Source organism: Melanaphis sacchari, unplaced genomic scaffold (assembly GCF_002803265.2).
Source record: "Melanaphis sacchari strain LSU unplaced genomic scaffold, SCAv2.0 Contig34_pilon_pilon, whole genome shotgun sequence".
Classification (NCBI taxonomy): Eukaryota; Metazoa; Arthropoda; class Insecta; order Hemiptera; family Aphididae; genus Melanaphis; species Melanaphis sacchari.
Genome location: NW_020271213.1, coordinates 713820 through 733517, shown reverse-complemented (window position 1 = coordinate 733517; position 19698 = coordinate 713820). Strand labels below are relative to the sequence as shown.

The 19698-nt window shown below is 25.0% G+C and overlaps 1 protein-coding gene across 1 annotated transcript; it reads left to right on the top strand.

Moving 5' to 3' along the window:
* Positions 1–9430: 9430 nt before the first annotated feature.
* LOC112596766 lies at positions 9431–10384 on the top strand. Its single transcript, XM_025342548.1, has 3 exons — positions 9431–9457; positions 9865–10118; positions 10213–10384. Exons 1-3 carry the CDS (start codon positions 9431–9433, stop codon positions 10382–10384), a joined length of 453 nt encoding a protein of 150 aa, XP_025198333.1.
* The last annotated feature ends 9314 nt before the right edge of the window (positions 10385–19698 follow it).

Genomic DNA, 19698 nt, shown 5'->3' with positions numbered 1-19698 from the left:
ATTGTAACAAAAGTAATAATTTTATATTTTTAATTACCACTCGAAATTGATTTTCAGTTTCAGCCTCCGTATAAGCAATGATGTAAAATTAACAACATTTTGTTTATCAACTTAAATTAATTGTATTATTAGTAAAATTAAAAAAATAAAGATATAATAATTTACTAAATGCCCGCTTTTACTGATTATCTTGATAAGTAATATAATAAAAAAGCAATTATTTTATAATAATGATTTCTAATTATCTCAAAAAGCACAATCTTATTTTGAAATTATATTATTATTAGTTATATAGTTTATAGAGCATTTAATTATGATACTTAATGGATTGTACTTTTACCATTCAAACATTTTTTTTCATTGGTTATTACAATACCTATAAAAATATTTAATTTTTCAGCATTAGCAATTAGTATGTATTAAATATATCAAAAATAGACAAAGTTAATGTAATCATGTATTGCTTTTGGAAAGTTTAATTTGAATGTCACTAGTGGCGCACGTTACAGAAGAAAGTAGAAAGCACTGTGTAGATACTACTAATCTCTTTTATTACGCAGAGCTAGAGGATTGAATCTAAATTAAAAATTGAGTGTCAAATTATTGTATTGACTTTGATGTATGTCATATTTGATATGTACATTCTTATAGATTTTATTTTTAAAAAACTTACGTCTCGTCTTATCATATTAAAAATGTTGATGATATTTTTTTTCTATTTCTTTTTTTTTATTATTTAAAGTAGTAAAATGATTAAATAGGACGCCACAATATTAACGCCAGATAACACGGAACATATTCAAACCTTATCTGTATGGTATATATCCAAAGATAAAAACGTCTTACCATCGATCTGTCACCCAGTAAAACTCGAACCCGGACGTTGGTTTCATAATTGTCTGGTGACTAATAACGTTGAAATTCCCTTCGTGTGATGTAAATTGAATACGCGAGTTGATGCTTAAGTGCAATGAGAAACCATGATCCAACGTAAATAGGAAGAACTCTGTCAAACAGCTGCGATGGATCTAGGTGTTGGTAGTCAGTGATCGCGACTACCGAGCGTATTACACTAGAGTCCGTTTCGGTAAGGATTAACTATTAAGGGTATAAATACTACAACTATCCTATCCGACCGTCTTACTATATATTTATACCATATTATATTATTTACAAGCTTTTGAGTAAACTCCACCTTATTGTAAAATAGTGTCGATAGATTCATGGTATAAACATGTATCTTAAAATTAACCTACTTATTTAAAAAATGTCATTGTTTATAGAAAAATGTACTATACACGAATAAGTTTTCAAGTCAAGCTTTCGTTTAAATATAATTTCGTGCAAATTTGAATATTTTAGTTACACACGTTTCTAAAAAAAAATGTTTCAACTTATAAGTAGTCTTGTATTAAAATTTCAAGTCTAAGCTTTAATAATTAGACATTTTATGTATATCTAATTACAAAATAATTTGCAAAAATTTTGCAATTTCAACGGAGTTTGCATAATTTTAACAACAAAGGTTTATAAAAAAATATTATGACTTTAATTTGTTTTCGATATTTTTTGATTGGCATATGAAAAATTTAAAAGAAACCTGTACTACATTTTTAAGATTTATTTTATAATGACAAATTTTTTATCAAAACTTATAGCAATAAAAAAAAGTAAGCATTTCACAAATAAATATAAATAACTTAAAAAGCGAAGTATTTTGAAAATGTGATCATGTATAAAAATAATTACATAAACATTTGGTGCAAATTTCAAATATTTACGGCGATTCGTTATTTTGATAAAATTAAAACAAACTATTAAAAATGTATTTTGTCAAAAACTAGTTGTGCATATAAGCTCTCGTTTTTCTTATTTTTTGTTTATTTTTTCCGATTATTTTGAAAAACACTGAGAATTTAAGAATTTTAAATTATAATTATGTCCAAAAAAAAAAAGTATAAATTAGATCCAATTTTCTATCAAAAACTACTATCAAAGTTGTAAATCGGAACATTTTTTGATCTACTTATCGTGTAAATAAAGATAAAAATAAACAAATAAGACACTCTTTTTTTACAGAATTAATACATTCATTGGAAAGTTTAGAATCTAATCCAAAAGTATTAATGTACATATATGCATCACATAATACAGTGAAAACTGTTTAAAGTGGACCCTGAATAAAACGGAAAACTATCCAATACGGAATTTTTCTATAGTCCTGGCACGTTCCTATAGTTTTATATAGACGCTCAACTTCAATAAAACGGAACCTTCATAACGCGGAAATGGAACGATTTTGTAAGTCCCTTGCTAGTAAAAACCTTGCATAAACCGGAAAAATGACATGAGCGTATCAAATCTAAACCAAAAATAAGGTATAAAATATAGATATGCCGATGTACAATGTATATAGTTAAATAGTGATAGATAAAGAAGATAAAATTGTTCTATAGGAACATATTCGTAAAATATAATATGTACATTGTAGTATTGTACATACGATGCATATTATCGCATCTTAAACGATACGAAATTTCTTCTTTGTAATTGTGAAACAGTCTTACACCAACAGTCGTACGTACACTTTTAATTTTATTTTATCTTCCGTTCATCGCATTAAATATTAAAATGCCAAAATATAAATGTCTTTCATTAAATGAAAAATATCAACAGATCAAATTTAATGAATTTTAATGAATTATATTATGTATTTAAAACAATAAATTGAGAAATATTCTTTGATATTTCTTATTCATTTGAATTGAATAATCCGGAATTTTTCCGTTTTATTGAATAAAGCGGAAAACTGCTTAAAGCGGAATTTTTTGTTGGTCCCATGCGATTCCGCTTTAGACAGTTTTCACTGTATTGGTGAAATTCGTAAAATTTAATCTTTGAATACATTAGCGTTTGTCATGTTCGTTTATGTATAGGTATTTAAGCATTCAATATTCATATAATATTAATGCAGGTATTTAAATACTGTTCTGTGTTGGAAGTATTAAATATGTTGAATGTTAGCAATCACAAGAAACAAGCGTTACGTTGCTAAACATTTTATTGTTATATTTTTATTCATCAAAAATTATTGACAATAATTGATAATTCAAAATTGACCATTTTACCAAATGTAAACAAAAACTATCCAGAAATTAATCGTAATAACTAGATTTTATTTTTAAAAGAAAAACTTAAGTAAATAAGTGTGCAATAAGATGTATATAATTTTAAATCTTAAGGAATTTTCAAAATTACACATGGTTTTTTTATGCTGTATATTTTATAGTAATAATGCGTTAAAGAAATTTTGAACAAACTCAATCTGTTTACCAAGTATTAAATATAAAACACAAAAATTCATTAAATTAATATAGTTCTGCAAGTTATAGGATATAATTCTAATATTTGAATGACAACAATAATAACGTATTAACAACAACTAATAATTGTTTAAATAATAATAAAAAAATATATATACAATATAAATTAATTTAGGGTTGAGTATGATAAATTTATACAATAATGAAAGTACCTTAAACCAATAAACCGGACATTTCTGTAGAGTAGATACTAAATATAATAGTTTGACATTGATAATAGATTATAATGTTTTAATTATACAGATTAAAATATTAAAGTACAGTTATTCAAGTAACGTCATAATACATCTCTGATTGCTCTGAGTGAACAAAATTCCTGTCTATTAATATAAAGTATAGGTATACTGATCATAATAATATTATATTACGTTACATTCACATGAAATGCGAATAAATTAGAAACAACATTTAAAATTTGTAGACATTTTATAAACAATTATTTTAGTTATTAGTGAGCAGGTATAAGAGTCGTCGACTTAATATTATTTCACATGTCGATAAATAAATTTATACAGTGATAACATTTTTTGTACGTTTTGGAATGAGATCTGTTAAGAATGATGGCTGAATTTAAATATTTATATAATTTCAATACATTATTGTGATATCAGCCAATATTTATAGTATATGCAGCTCATGCTGATATCCAACCTTTACATTGTAAATTATTTAATACCTACCTATATTAAATACAATTACTTTTTATAATAGAATTAAATAAGTTAAAAATATTTAACAATGGTTTGTGCGTAATATAATAATGTTGTATGTGATTTTCACTTTTCAGTAAAACAATTTTTGTACACAATCATAGTGTATTAATGTTAAATAAATAATAAATAATTTTATAATCAGTGCTTTAATTATGGGGTAGGGGATGGAGCTATTCTACTCATTATTTTCGTTAAAACAAAGGACGGCACTTTCATTGAAAAAAAAAAATAAAAAAAATTTTTATACATTATTCTTATAATTTTTATTCCACAAAAGGTTATTGAATTAAATATTTTAATCAAATTTGATTAATAATATAACTTATGTTATTATGCTATTGTGTAACAGCTTTAAATTATAGTTTAAAATTTAAAATTATATAAATTACGTAACATACATTTAATCAATTAAAATAATTTTCATTGCGAATGAATACCTATTGTTCAAAATTGTAATTTTTCATAACTATAGTATTTTCTGTGTACTAGTATATTATAATGTATTGTTATTTTTTATTCGAAGATTAAAGGTTTAAGGTCGAATTCAATCATTTCAAGGGAAGTGAGTTTGGAAGTCTTAGGGTCTACTTTATTATATTTCTTCGATTCCAGCACTGGTTATAAGTTATTACAGCAAATTGTTATAGTAAATTTTATGATTTATTTTATACGTATACAAATAAACGTCTGAGGAGCTGGTACCTCGTATTTACGGTAGTAGATGTCAAATAAATGTTCGATGGGTATATATAAATAAAACAATGTATAGAAAACAATCAGTATTTGAATAATCAATAACAACTTTGATTTTATGACATCATTTCGGTTGAATTTGGTTTTTTTTTGTAGTTTTCTTGTTTTGTTTCCGGTCATTATTATTTTGGTGTTGTGTACACAATTTTTTGATGAAATGTAGTAATTATTGTTTAAATAGTGATGAATTGTACTTATCTAAAAAAAAAAAAACAATCCCTAAATAATTAAAATTTTTTTATATTTACAAAAACTATCAACTTTATTTAATTCGATTATTTAACTAGGTGTAAGAACACTAAACACTTTATCTGTTTAATCAACAGGAATAGATGGATGTTTATATTTATGACTAAATTTGTATCATAATTAAAAGATAACTTAACAGCATTAATTTTCATGATACAGACAAATTAGACTTAAAATAATTAATTTATAAATATTTGTTCGTTTTTCTTTGTTTAATAGGTAACTACATAGAATAGAATATATGTGTATATATATTTGTTTAGTTATTCATCAAAGAAATTAGTACATTGTTAGGTGTCGTTTAGCAGTGATCAAATTTTATAACATTGTTGAGGGTTAAGTGTTTAGTTAATTAAATTAAAACTATTTTCACAATTAAAGGCATCAACTTTCCTATGAAGTTGCCCCTTCTAAATAGCTATATCATATGCATATCATATTCAAAAACTAATTTACTATAACGAATATAGTTGATTACCATTTTATTTTATACAATAGGTATATCTTAATCTATTTTATATATTTATCTATTTTTATTTACAATATGATTATAAAAAACGCTTTTAAAGCCATTTAATATTTCCATTAGTTTTTATTTTAATAAGACTTAAATTCCATCGAAAAAAAATTCTTTGCGGTCAAAACAACGTTTGCTGAGGTCAGCTAGAAGCTAGAGTATAAAAAATATATAATAATATATCTGTAAGTAAAAAATAGTCAGCCAATGGCTTAGATACCATCAGTTATTAATATTATCAAGATAATAAAACAGTTACCTATACACAATTTGCGCATTTCAAACAGTTCTTGTCAGTTTTAATGTAGTATAATAGGTATGTCCAATAATCTATCAATATAATCTAACAATTACACTATTCTAATAACAATATTTGTGTCCCATTTACATAATTTCTAAATTCAAATATATATATATGTATTTAGGCACAATTTTATACGAACTTCTTCTATTATAGTTACAAATAAGTTTTGGTCTTTTTATAATGTAATAGTAAAATAATTAACTTATAATTACTATAGAGCCTGCAAATCAAAAAAATGTTTATATTTTTTTTTGCTTTTAATTTCTTTAAATATAAAATAATATTTTGTTTTCACAATCGCTGAAATACTTTTTGTAATAAGAGCAAATTAACTAAAAATATTTATTTCAATCTGATTTCTTAGGTTTAAGATCATCAGCCTCTATATACACTTAAACAGCTGAACTCATCATAATTCATAATAATATTGTCTATTAATATTTTATTTTTATGAACAGAATGTATGCATATATATGTTTATTAAGTATTTTTTTAAAAGTAACTTAATTCAATTGATTTTAAAATATTATATAATCCTTCTCATTCACTCTATGATAGTTAATAATTTATTGGTAAATACTAAATTCACTGATTATACTTTAATTGCATATTTTATAGCATATGTTTTAATAAAATAAAATGCATTTTATACTATCTTATTATTAGAGCACGTATTTTTATGCACTAAAAAATTTCGAAATACACCATATAATATGCAGTAAAAATCATAATATGCAACAAATATGCAAGAAAATATTTTTTATCTATATAAAATTAAACAACTTATAATAATTAATTACTTAAATATACTAAGTATATAAAAAATGTTTGCTTTAATAATAATAAATTTCATATTTTGTAAAAATATGCAGAAATGTACAAATAAAATTTCATCATTTGATTTAAATTATTATGATTCGTGAAGATAACTGATAAAAATTCAAAAAAGTGAAATGGAAAAAAAAATATGCGATTGCATAAAAATTCGCGTTTTACTTATAATTTATAATACATAATAATTTTAGCCCTAATTATTATATTTATTTAAATGAATCAGAATTAGTGTTCATTAGGAATAAATGTATGCGCAATTTACATTGAATATAAGTAGTAATTTAAATAATATCAAGTAAAACGCATACCATAAATTCTTGAACACCTTTTATGTCAAATTTGAAAACGGATATTACTGATATAGGTAAAAGCTCTTCAAATTGATTTTTACTCGTCTACAAAATCTAGTATATGCACTGATGTCAAATACGTACTAAAAATTAATAAAAATAATTTCTTATAATAATTAAAATAATCAAAAATAAATCTTAACTAATATAAAATATTTAATGAGTTTTGACTAACTACTTACTATACGCTAGAGCTATTGAATACTATTGTTATTATTGTTGGATATTATTATTAAAAGCCGTGAAAACTAATACAATATTCAATCTAAAAAAAAATTGAGTATAAAATGCTCAACAAGTAAAAGTGGATAAAAATGTGAAATTGTTAAAAATAACTGCACGAAAGGTAATAATAGGTGAAGCCGCGCAGCAACAGACATTCGAATGGAGCAGGCAGCCGATAGCGACTGAATGTTGTTACCGAAATATAAAATACGTACAGTCTTAATGCCGAACGCTACTGTAATAAGATGAACGGTGGCGGGAGGGGTAAGTATGTGAAGGGTTCTGCAGGATGAAATCGATAAACCAAACATTTTACCCAGAATTCACCAAGATCCTGAAGGGATGGGAGAGAGGAAGTGTCTATTATTGTGTTATTGTGTTACACTTTAATATAGTTTATTATAATATGAACTTTGATCATAACAAAACAATTATTTCAAATCAAAGATTAATGTTGAAAATTGCGAATTTTCAATCAACATTTACTTGTATTGTGTTTTAAAGTTAACGGAGAAAAGATAGTGTATAATTTTGAATTTATGAAAATGGAATAGGCAAAATATTTAATTAAAATATCTTTGATTTGATTGTTTCTTTTTTCTTTTTGAGAGTTGCAATCAATGACATGAATGACAAATCCCATTTGTGTTACGTCGTTTTCTCAACGAAATAATTCAATTTTATGTCCTAAACACATTAACATGATGTTCTGATTACTTAAACAGTTTACATCATATATAAAATAATAATTTACAATCTTGTGCAAACATTTTATATTCTATACCGCACCGCTTAAGCAACAAGTGTTATATTATATGAAATGAGATGCAACAATCATGAACAATAAGTTAAAAGATATTTTTAAAGTGCAACACGTTGCTCATAAAACACAGTCTAGCACCTGTGCAATTTAAAATCCGGGAGTAATAAATAAATTCGAGTTCTCTGACCATTTTATGTGATATTATAGTGGAGTCAAAAAACAACTTAGTGATTCTAAAAAATGAATATTTTCTTTCTTATTTTTACAATTAAGATTGATAGTATACATGGTACTGATGAGTTAAAACATGTTTATTTAGTTTATACATGTGATAAACAATATAATTACTCAAAGGTGTATAAAGGATTGTTTTGAGGAGGGGGATATGAAATAACTTTTTAGTGCTTTTATAAATTATATAATTATTAATAGTCTTCCAAAAAATGTGTATAATATTTTTAATACTGGTGTCTGGTATCTCAGCCAAAAATAGTCTTTCATCATAAAATAAAATTGGATATAGCTATTGCGACCTTTTAACTTCAATTCTTCTAAGAAGGAATTCCTGTTTCGATGCGACGGGCGTATGGTCCTATTTTAATTTTGTTTTTATTATTGTGTAATGTCATTGATTGGTTATAGACATATAAATATGTATATTTAATGAATGGTAATTTTACTCACAGCTCACAGGATAACGAGGTTATAAATAACAACTATATATTGTGATACCGGGTCTTCAAAAAAAAAAAAAAAGGACAAGGGAGGGGATCTACCCCCTCCTCCATATCCCCTCCAAAAATATGTCACTGTAATTCCTTATAGTTTACTTTTGATGTATATATTATTATATAATTCGCATTATATTTTTACTTATTACATAAATGATATATTTATTCAAACATATTTTTTTTTTTTATTATGTTTGATTTCAATTCAATTGATGTTGATTGGTTTGAAAGATTTGACCCGAAATATTGTTCAATGTAGGCGAATGTATTTAAACTCTAACTCTCTCGGCTGCTCACCGACCACTGTATACCAGTTTATTTTATTTTAAAAATTTTAAGACTTCAAAAATCAATACACAACAAAAAAAATAAGATAAATATAATTTTTATAATAATTGAAGTAGTAATAAGCGTTAAATTCGAAGGTAAAAAACCGAAATCAAATTTCTGTTTAAGAACTATTTGGGAACGAACACTGGTTTGCATAACTATCAAAATTGCTTTTATAAAAAAATTCAATCTGTAAACTAAGATACAACGTAATATATCCACGTCCATTACGACGCAGGGGGTAGAAACGTTGGCACGAGGCACCTTGCATACAAACAATGGTTGACAATCCCGCATTTGGTGGAGTATGTGGGGTGGTGTAAGCCAGGTGCGCGTAAATGGCTTAATGGGGCTGCTGGTTTCACCTGTTATTACAGGGTAATATACGATTGCGAATGGAACGATTGCGAACGGACCTTTTCCGGTGACACGATTGCGAACGTTTTTACCCGACTTTAATTTTGCAATGTTGTCAGATTTGGTGTCAATAACAAATTTTTAAATAATAATTTTAAAAATAATCAAATAATAATAATATAAGGGTTTTTTGCTATTACACCACGCCGGGGCGATGCCGATAAGATAGATAAATGCCGTTTTCATTTAGGTCAAGCTTGGTGGAGAAAGGTAATATCAAAATCTAATCTTATTTATAAATTAATACTCTTTACGACTTTGAAGCATTATTTTTAATGAAATAAAATATCTACAGATTAATGAAGATTCAAATTTGAGAAATGCATACAAAGAAAAAAACAATGAATTAGGTCCATGGCTAAAATTATTTTTCGGCTTACCGTTTTTACCCAGTGACGAAATTGAAGATGCATTTTTAGCATTAATAGCCGAATGCCCTAACTTAGAAGAAGCTCATGTATTTACAGACTATTTAGTATCAACATATATTGCACCTGATTCATTATTTCCACCATATCTTTGGGCACAAGAACCCTCAGTAAATCCAAGGTATGGTTTTAAAATTTTTTAAATTAAATTCTTTCTCCTATGTTAATTTTATTAGTAAATTCAAAATCTCTAAGTTTTTATAATTATTTTTTAGAACTACTAATGGTCCAGAGAGTTTTCATAGGACGTACAATGGTCAGTTTTATAGCCCCCATTCTCCAACACACGTAGTTATATCAGTTTTAAAAGAAACACAAGCTCAAACTTTGACAATAATTAATTCAATTAAAAACAATGTACATAACCCTATGTCCAAAAAAAATTAACCTAAAATTGAATTAACTCTACAAAATTATAATGATTATAAAAACAACAAGGATTTAATTTTATATTTAAAAAAAACTGGAAATTTCTACCAAGGAAAAAATTTAAAAAAATAATAAAAATGTAGAAAAAAATGTTTAAAAACTATTATTTTGAATGTATGTTTATGTATTATTTTATTTTTTATTCAGAACTCAGATCTATGTATGTATGTATGTATTATTTTATTTATTTTTCAGTTTCAAACGTAACACTAACATGTGTATTTTTAAAACTAGTATTTTGAATGTATTATATTATTTTTTTATTCAGTTTCTATAACGTAAAATTAACAAGTACATTTTGTAACAGTATTATTAATAATTATACAACGAAAATTGTTTCAATTAATCAACATTTTAAACGCTACATACCAATTGTATAATTTTATTTTAGTTTGTAACGAAGACTTATTGTTTTAATTGTATTATTAATACCAATAGTTTATATAAAAAAAAAAAAAAAAAATGTTTATAATAAATGTTAAAAATAAATAAAAATAAATAAATGTTTAAAATATTCAGAAATTATAAACTTGGCAACGTTGTCTAAAAAAACATTCGCAATCGTTCGATTTTCGTCTAAAAAAACAAATTCTCTGATAAGAGTTATTCATTCGCAATCGTGTTATAAAAAAGGTAAAACGTTCGCAATCGTGTTGTACCCGTTATTACACCACGGATTATGTTCGTGTATAAATTTAAAGTATAATAATCTATAATAGGTAATCTAGTGGCCATGGCTACTATATACCGACCAATCTAACGCTGTGTACTGGCAGTTGTGTAGTTTAATGAATCTGATCGAAATCTAATCGGTGCCATGAATAATATAATTTAGTTGTGTCCACTATTTGTTTTATCGATCTTGTACGCGTAAATAACTATATCAAATAATATTATACATAGTCGACAAGTGACAATTGAAAAACAGAACAACAGTTGAATGAAGATTCATACCGCATTCTTCTATAATGGCATACTTAATTATTATTCCGTACGGAAATATGCCAATGCATTTTATCAAACACTTTTTCGTTATTGTAACTAAAGTTATGTATGTCTAATAATTATTGTCAATGCGTGAACAAATCTACAATTATTTGTTAATTGTCAATCCAATTATAACTTTCATTAGATGATTCAATAAAATTGTTGTTGAGACACTGATAAAGTTGTCTGCGTGCTTAATCACCTATGTAATTATATAGGCTCAATTACTAATGTCAAGGGTGTACTCAGCACACTGAATTCTAGAACTAGCTCTATAAAATATCTTATGCGAGTCATAATTCTCCATAATATAGTCGTTATAATCAATCAGTTTTGTATATTTTCAGTTTTTATCTGATTCTCATATAAATAATCGTAGGAAATTAATTATCTATATAATATCATTAATATTTCTTCTATTCAGCAAAGCTCCCTAAATTTTTTTTCATTATTCTATGTTAAGATTGGTTTTTATATAATAAACATTATTTGAGATTTTAATTAATTTCGATAAGTAGTCACGGGAAAGAAAACTCTCATTAGCAAAATTTTCATAATTACATGTGATATTTTAGTGTTTTTATTGAGAGAGTTGTGGTATTTATAGAACCTCCTTTTCATCTACATACTGACCTAATATTACAACATAAAAATAATAATAATAAAAAAAATTTTAAAATTTTTGATTTTATATTTGTAATAAAATATATAAAATGAAATGCAAAACATATAAGTTTAATGAATACAAAACACCAAAGCACATAATTATAAAGTTAACGATTTTAAAATTAATCTCAAGACTCAATATTCGTAACAAAATGCAGTTAAATGGTTAAGTAAAGCACATCAACATTTTTAAATTTGAATTTTGTTTATTTGGTATCACAATGTTATGATATACATATCATCAATTTGTAAACATTGTTTGACCTACATATGGCAGCCAGAATTCATATTCTCCACATTAAAGATATCTATATGAAATCATCACTGTACTTAATTGATTCTAAATAATCAGCATGTTATAGTTTGCTGTCAAATGGCTATCTGTAATTGAAGCATAATAATATCGCACCCATGTTTTTGTGCACAGTCTTGTAATGCAAGTGCAATAAACTTTGTTTTAATAAACAATTTCATACAGTTTTTACCATCCAACGCAATTGGTTAAATCGGATCCATGGGATGTAGACTATAGACGTGTGCAGACTTTAAGACGCAGCATATAAAACGAAGCTTCACAATTTTTTACAATCAGTCAAGTAAATATCGAATAGATAAAATTATTAATTGAAACAGATGGGCTTTGTTTTTTTTTACTATACTGTTTGTAATTTTGATTAGATAACTATTTGTTGTGAGTTAGATACAGTTGTTCAATATATCGTTTATCTAATGGAAAAATTTATACAGATCCATTTTATTTACTTCAAATAAATAATAAATTAGCTCGGCCGACCTGTTGCTGAATTTGACTAAACGGCTATGTAACTCGCACTGTAACGGCTTGCATGTCAATTAATCAGTCCTAAAAGTTATAGAATATGCAGCACATGAGACTTCTGCTACATTCGTGCGCACGATGTAGACGTTTGAGCAAACAACACAGCTATTGCAAATTAATCTGGAATACTAATATATGTTAATTTTAAATCTTAAAATCTCGAGTATTAAATTCAGAGTGGAATGATGATATTGCTTTTATAATCAGATACTTATGTGTATTTTATTATTATTTAAATGTTTTTTTTTTGTGTCTACCGTCTGATATCATAATCTTTAGAAAGAAAAAAAATTCAATTTTCTAGTTTAGGGTGGTTTTATATAGGAATTTACTGTATATGGGTAGTTTATACGTTTAAAAAGTTAAAAGGAAAAAAATGTATACTTGTTTCTAAAATAATCGTTGAAAAATTGAGATTTCAGATTTTTTTAAAATTTAAATTGAATAGTAGATATGACTGAAGATTTTTTAATTTTCCTTAAAATATTTATAAGTATTAATATTTTATAGACTTCTTGCTAGGTGCTCTAATATTCTACTAAGTACAATTACTGTACAATTCAGGTACCGCGATATAGACTTACACATTTCAGTATATAATAATGAAGAGGAAAGTACAATATAATATATAATTATGGGTAGGCCTAATATGTCTTTTACTCATAAATTATGTAATAGTATCGTATAAGTAATGGTTTATACTTTTGTATGATATAAAACGTATTTCATAAAAGAATAATGCAACTCTTCGTTAGGTATAAGCAACTATGCAATGGTTTGAACGAGATAAACTTAGCTGCGCATAATTATAATCTAAACTAATTCTAAAGGATTTAGGAATGGGATGTACGTTATTTGGATGCTATAAGATAGTATGATCATTGTACGTATGCATGAATCCCGACGATGCATCGGGAACACGACAATGCGTATCGCTTGACTAGAAGATATATAACCAAGAATAGTGAGGATAGGAGAGCCCAAGATAAACCTTTTTCAGTTATGATTTACCAGAATTAGAGCGAGTACCTTCACGTCAGTCTATATTAGAATTTTATTATTTGGACTCATAACTAATATTTTAAATTAAAAAATCACTTGGAAATATTTTGAATTTAATATAGACTTTGAAATATTTTCAGTAAAAACACTTAAAATAATTTTGAGACTAACTCGTTACTATGAGTATATTGCATGCTACTGCAAACCTATATACAGTTTAACAGTTATTTACACGTAAACCATTATGGATTTGACATAATTTTCGTGGTAGTGCGATAAAGCATAGCTTACGGTGTTAAGTTACATAAAATTAATAGCTATGAGTTTATGACCTTTACTATATTATATAAATGCATGTTTGGACATATCAACTTCCAAGTGATAGGATGATCAATAGCTAGGATTCTAATATTGAAGAAAAAAGTGGTTGATATTCGAAACCTACAATATACGTATCAATTTATTACTAATTTTCAAAAGTTTTTAAAAACTCTGAGTTCTTTGACCCACAACGGTCAAAACTAAAGCTTAAAGCTGAAGAACAAACAAATGTATTATACTTAAATAAGTACTTTTATATTATAATTGATGGTACACGGAGAGATACGTACACTTATTTGTTAGTTAGTAGCTACCATTATTTTGAATGAACTTTGAGTTACGTGTTACTCTTATATACTAAAGCCTCAATTTAAATTACCTATCTGAAAATATAATTAAATTAAATTAATTTCAAAATCACAAAGTTTTCTTACAAGTTACAAATCTTAAACTTAATAAATAAAGATTTTAAAAATTTTACATAATATATGTCATTTATTATTATTCAGATACAATATACATTATGCATATACAATTGTGTATAGTAATTGAATTATTTATTCCACATGAATTAAGGAGAACACTAAATAATTAAGGATGGAGTGTGCCGAAGCCCCGAGAGTAAGTTGATGGTAATTGGTAAATTAAAACTTATATATGTTTTATAAAAAGGACTAAAATTCAAAATAAGAGACTTATAAGTTGTATTTATAAGTAAAATGGCTTATTATAAGTGTTTGTAACTCAAATATACGAAATATAGAAGAAGAAAATCTTGAATTAATTATTAATTCAATTATTGTCATAAGTTTTTAGCCTTCTCAAAGAAGTTCTCATACTAAAAAGTCCTCAATTTTATTTATGTTTCAAACTACACCTTCTCTTCTTAAAATTAAAATATGAAATTTAATTATTTTAAATTATTTTAGATTCTGAACGGAGTGATGAATGTATTGATTTTACAATGATGTGTGTTTTTTTTTTTTCAAAACTTCGGGGGTGGTTTCCGATGGCAAAGTAAATATCCTTGGTGCATTATAGAGGTAAAAAGTAAACTTTTCCAACAGTTTTCAAAAAAATTGAGAAAAACAAAAAAAAAACGGGAATTTTTACGCAAAACCAGTTTTCGACCACATCGATTTTTTTATATGGTTGTAATTCAAAAACTAATCACTGTAAATATTTGAAATTTTCACCAAATGTTTATGTTAGTGTTATCTATATACAGTTTAATTTTCAAAACATTTTGACTTTTTTGAGCTATTTATAGACAACTGAAATTTTCAATTTTTCTGTAAATTTTTTTTTGAAGTGTCGATAAAAGTTTTTTGGCCCAATCAAAATATTTGAAAATTTAATACAAAGTTCCTCTTAAGTTATTCTTATAGTGATCAACAAATTTTAAGAATACATAGGCACAATTTTTTTTATTAGCATTTGAAGTTCAAATATTGACAAAAATTCGTCAAAACCATGAATATTTTCAAACTCTTTTGTAGGTATAATTCATAAAAATTAATAATTAATTGATTAACCATGACTTTTGTAAATGCGTCCTAATTGAAAAATAAAATATTTGTTTCAAAATAAAATGTATGACAATATTTAAATATAATATATCCTAAACTGACAAATCATCTTCGTTCAGAATCATTTTTCGTATACAATGATACCTATCATTGCATTCAAATTTAACCTATCCTAGTCCTAGGTTCACCCCACCCCCTAATGTACAGCAGAGCGGTACCCACTTGCCCACTTTTTTGTTTAAAACTTAAAAAAATCAACAATTTGTTTAACCAAGACTTGAAAATATAATTTAAAATTCCTCATAAATAGTTCCTACAAAAACCCAAAAACATAAAAATTATAAACACATAATAATTTTTTTTTGAAACATTAAAAGTTCAAATTTTTACGAAATTATATATTTAAACAAAGAATAACGATTTTAGTTATTTTGTTGTAATTTGCGTGTGTTGAAACTTTTCTATATTAATTATTATTACATACTATACGCAATGACATATTTAAAATATTCAGATTCATTTAAATTGTTTATTTTATTTTTAACCAATTTTAAGACGAACTTTCAATTAAACTATATGTATCTGGTCGTGCTATATGAAAAAAATATATAAATTTATCGTAGATCCATTTAGGATCTTGAATTACATTGTTAGTTGTCCTTAGATGAATTTATTATTATTTATGAAGTATCTATAGGTACTATTTTAATTATGGAATAATTCCTAAATGTGTCCTATTATAACAATCAACATGTTAAACAGTATTATATTATAACATTTCTATTTAGTACATATCATACACAAATGATTTGAGTAATTAAGTATGAAAAAGGAAAAAGTAAGGTAACTAGTTCACAGGTACTTCGTCATTTAGGAATAGATCAATAAGGCAATATAATGTATGTGCTATGTGGTAAATTTAAACTCAATAATATATTCATTATTCATATTACATATGAAATAACAATTCAAGCGAAAACGGTTCTGTCAATCTATATTTTGTGGCAGGGATATTGCTGTCAAAGTAATTCATTTTGTTATTAGTAATCATCAGGGGCGGATTTAAGGTACTGTGAACTGTGCAGCCGTATAGGGCGGCTTTTTATACTCAATAAAATTGTATTTAATATTTTTTTTATTCTTGTACCTATAGAAAAAATACTTAATATTTTTCTTAAATTTTTCAATTTCAAAATAAATAATTAACATTAAAACTACTTATATAACCAAATAATTATTTAATAAATTTATTATTTTTTTCTTGTGTAATAAGAATAAAAAAAAAATACTATATTTGAATCAAAACGTTTTTTATTGAACATTATTTAAATGAAAAAAAATAACTGCATAATACATAGGAAATGTTATCATGTAAGAAAATGTTGTTGTACAGAGGTAATTTTTTTTTAAATAAAGGCAGTAATTTTTTTTTTTTAGACATATGGGCAGCGAATTGTTAATCCACCCTTGGTAATTAGTAAATTAAATTAATTTTTTGCCGAAAACATTGAGTTTTAAAATTTTATTTCGTATACAATATAATTATATTCCTATGTTAAAAGTTATAAGTACTTACCATAAATATTATTTTTTTTAAATTACAACAAAATAGCTAAAATCGTTATTTTTCGTTTGGATATTGAATTTCACCAAATTTGAAATGTAATCAAAAATAAAATCAAGTTAATATTATACTTAGATTTTTCAGTTCTGTTATAAACTACTAATGAGGAATTTAAAATAAAATTTTATTTTATTTAACTATAAAAATCGATTATTTTATAAATTGTTAGCTATAGGTAGAAATAATAATAATAATAATATTTAAAAATAATTTATTTGTAAATACCTATTTACAAATATTTTCGTTATTCTAAAGAATTCGGGAAAAATTTAAACTCTTAATGTTAATAAATAAAAATATTATTAAACATTGATAATTACAACTTATGAGGAACCTTGTGTTGTATTTTCAAGATTTTTGAACCAAAAAATATTTTTTGTCATAAATTATAAAAAAAAATAATAAAAAAAAGATTTCAAAAATCTCTAAATAGTTTATAAAGAGACAATTTATTTTAAAAAATAACACCATATTATATGTTATAGACAATGCGAATAAAAATGTTGTTAAAATTGTATGTATCTATGGTAATTTATTTTTTTTTTTAATTACACCAAAAAAACAAAATGGTTTTTTTTTTATTTACTAGTTTTAAAAAAAAATTCGAAATTTTCCTCGACTTTTATAGTTTTCCCGGTTATTATAAAGTGAACTGGGAATTTTTTCATTTTAACAACTCAAAGGACCAACTAATTCTCTACTAGAACCATTCTCAAAATTGAAAATCATAGCATTTTTTACTGCTCAAAAAAATGCGGTTATTAAAATAAAAAAACAAATTATTGTAAATTTGTAACACATTCATCCCTCTGTTTAAAATCTAATTAATAATATCACTGATGTTATTTTTGTATGCATAATATATGAAATGCACAAATGTATCACATGATCATTTTAATTGGCTAACTGTGTTTATCAGATCATTTTTTTTTTTTTTTTAATGACATTAACTATTTTTTTTATTATTATTAGACGTTATATACAATTTTTGCTAGGATACAATTAGAACATTTTCTACAGAATGAAATATTTTGAATATTTTAAATTTTAATTCATATACATATATGGAGACACACCTCTGAAAAACATTTAGATACTTCACTGATATAGACTTCTCATATAAAGTAAATATATTAAGATATAGGTAGTGTTTATAATATTTATTATGATTTTTGGATATAGTAGTTGGTACCTACATAAACTTTTTGACTCTATAATAGCAACGTATACAAACAATGTAATGGTTTGTGTTTATTATTTTACTATTATATAGGTACCAATTATTATTGTCTACTTAGAAATAACATTGTTATATTTTACGTTTTAAACAAACGCCCGTGAGCATGAAAACGATTTATTACGAGTAGGTAGTTCGAAAGCAGCAATAAGTACCTACTCAACGTCAAACGAGTCGATGATAAAAAATTTAAAATATGTATTTTTGGCAGTATGGTAGAGTAATATCGCATAATAGATTTTTGTCAGACATCTAGGACTTATAATCTTCGTGTACACACAGGTAAATAATATGATATGTCATTTGTTTTTATTATACGAGTAATTATTAATTACCTAGTTTCATTAGGGAGCATTAAACCCACATGTATTATTTCTGTTTGACAAACGTACGTACAACTATTAGTTTTGAATACTAATATTTTAATAATCAATAATACAATACAGCAAATCAGTGTTTAACAGAATCCGTTTTGTGTCAATAAAATCATACAATATCAGGCAAGTTGACGAATAAAAAAATGGAAATTTAAAAATGTTATCTAACCTATTTTGTAGATTGATACATGAGTATATTATTTTAAAACGAATTATCTGCATTTAATTATTAACATACAAATAAAAGTACGATTTGCTAGATGTGTGTTTCCTAAGTTTGCCTAAAATTCCTAAGTTAGATCATAAACATTTCAAATATTTATTGTTTATACAATATAGATATCTTATAATTATAAAGAAATTAAAAATAAAAACGTGATTATTATGATATTGATTTTTTTTTCTTATCATTTTAATACATTTATTTTATAATATTATATTAATCGTAATCAACCTTTTTTTTTATTAACTCAAGCTGGAGAATAATATGTAAGTTGTGATCTGTAACAATAAATTTGCCAACTGTTGTTAATTAATTGAACGAAAAGTTTAAATTAAAGTTTTATAGTATGGATAAAATAACACGCAGAAGTTAAATAAGTTTTTATTAATGAAAATTGCATTATTACTCATTATTAGTTCGATCACAAACATGCACTTTATCAAGTTTTAAATTTTCTATATATATATA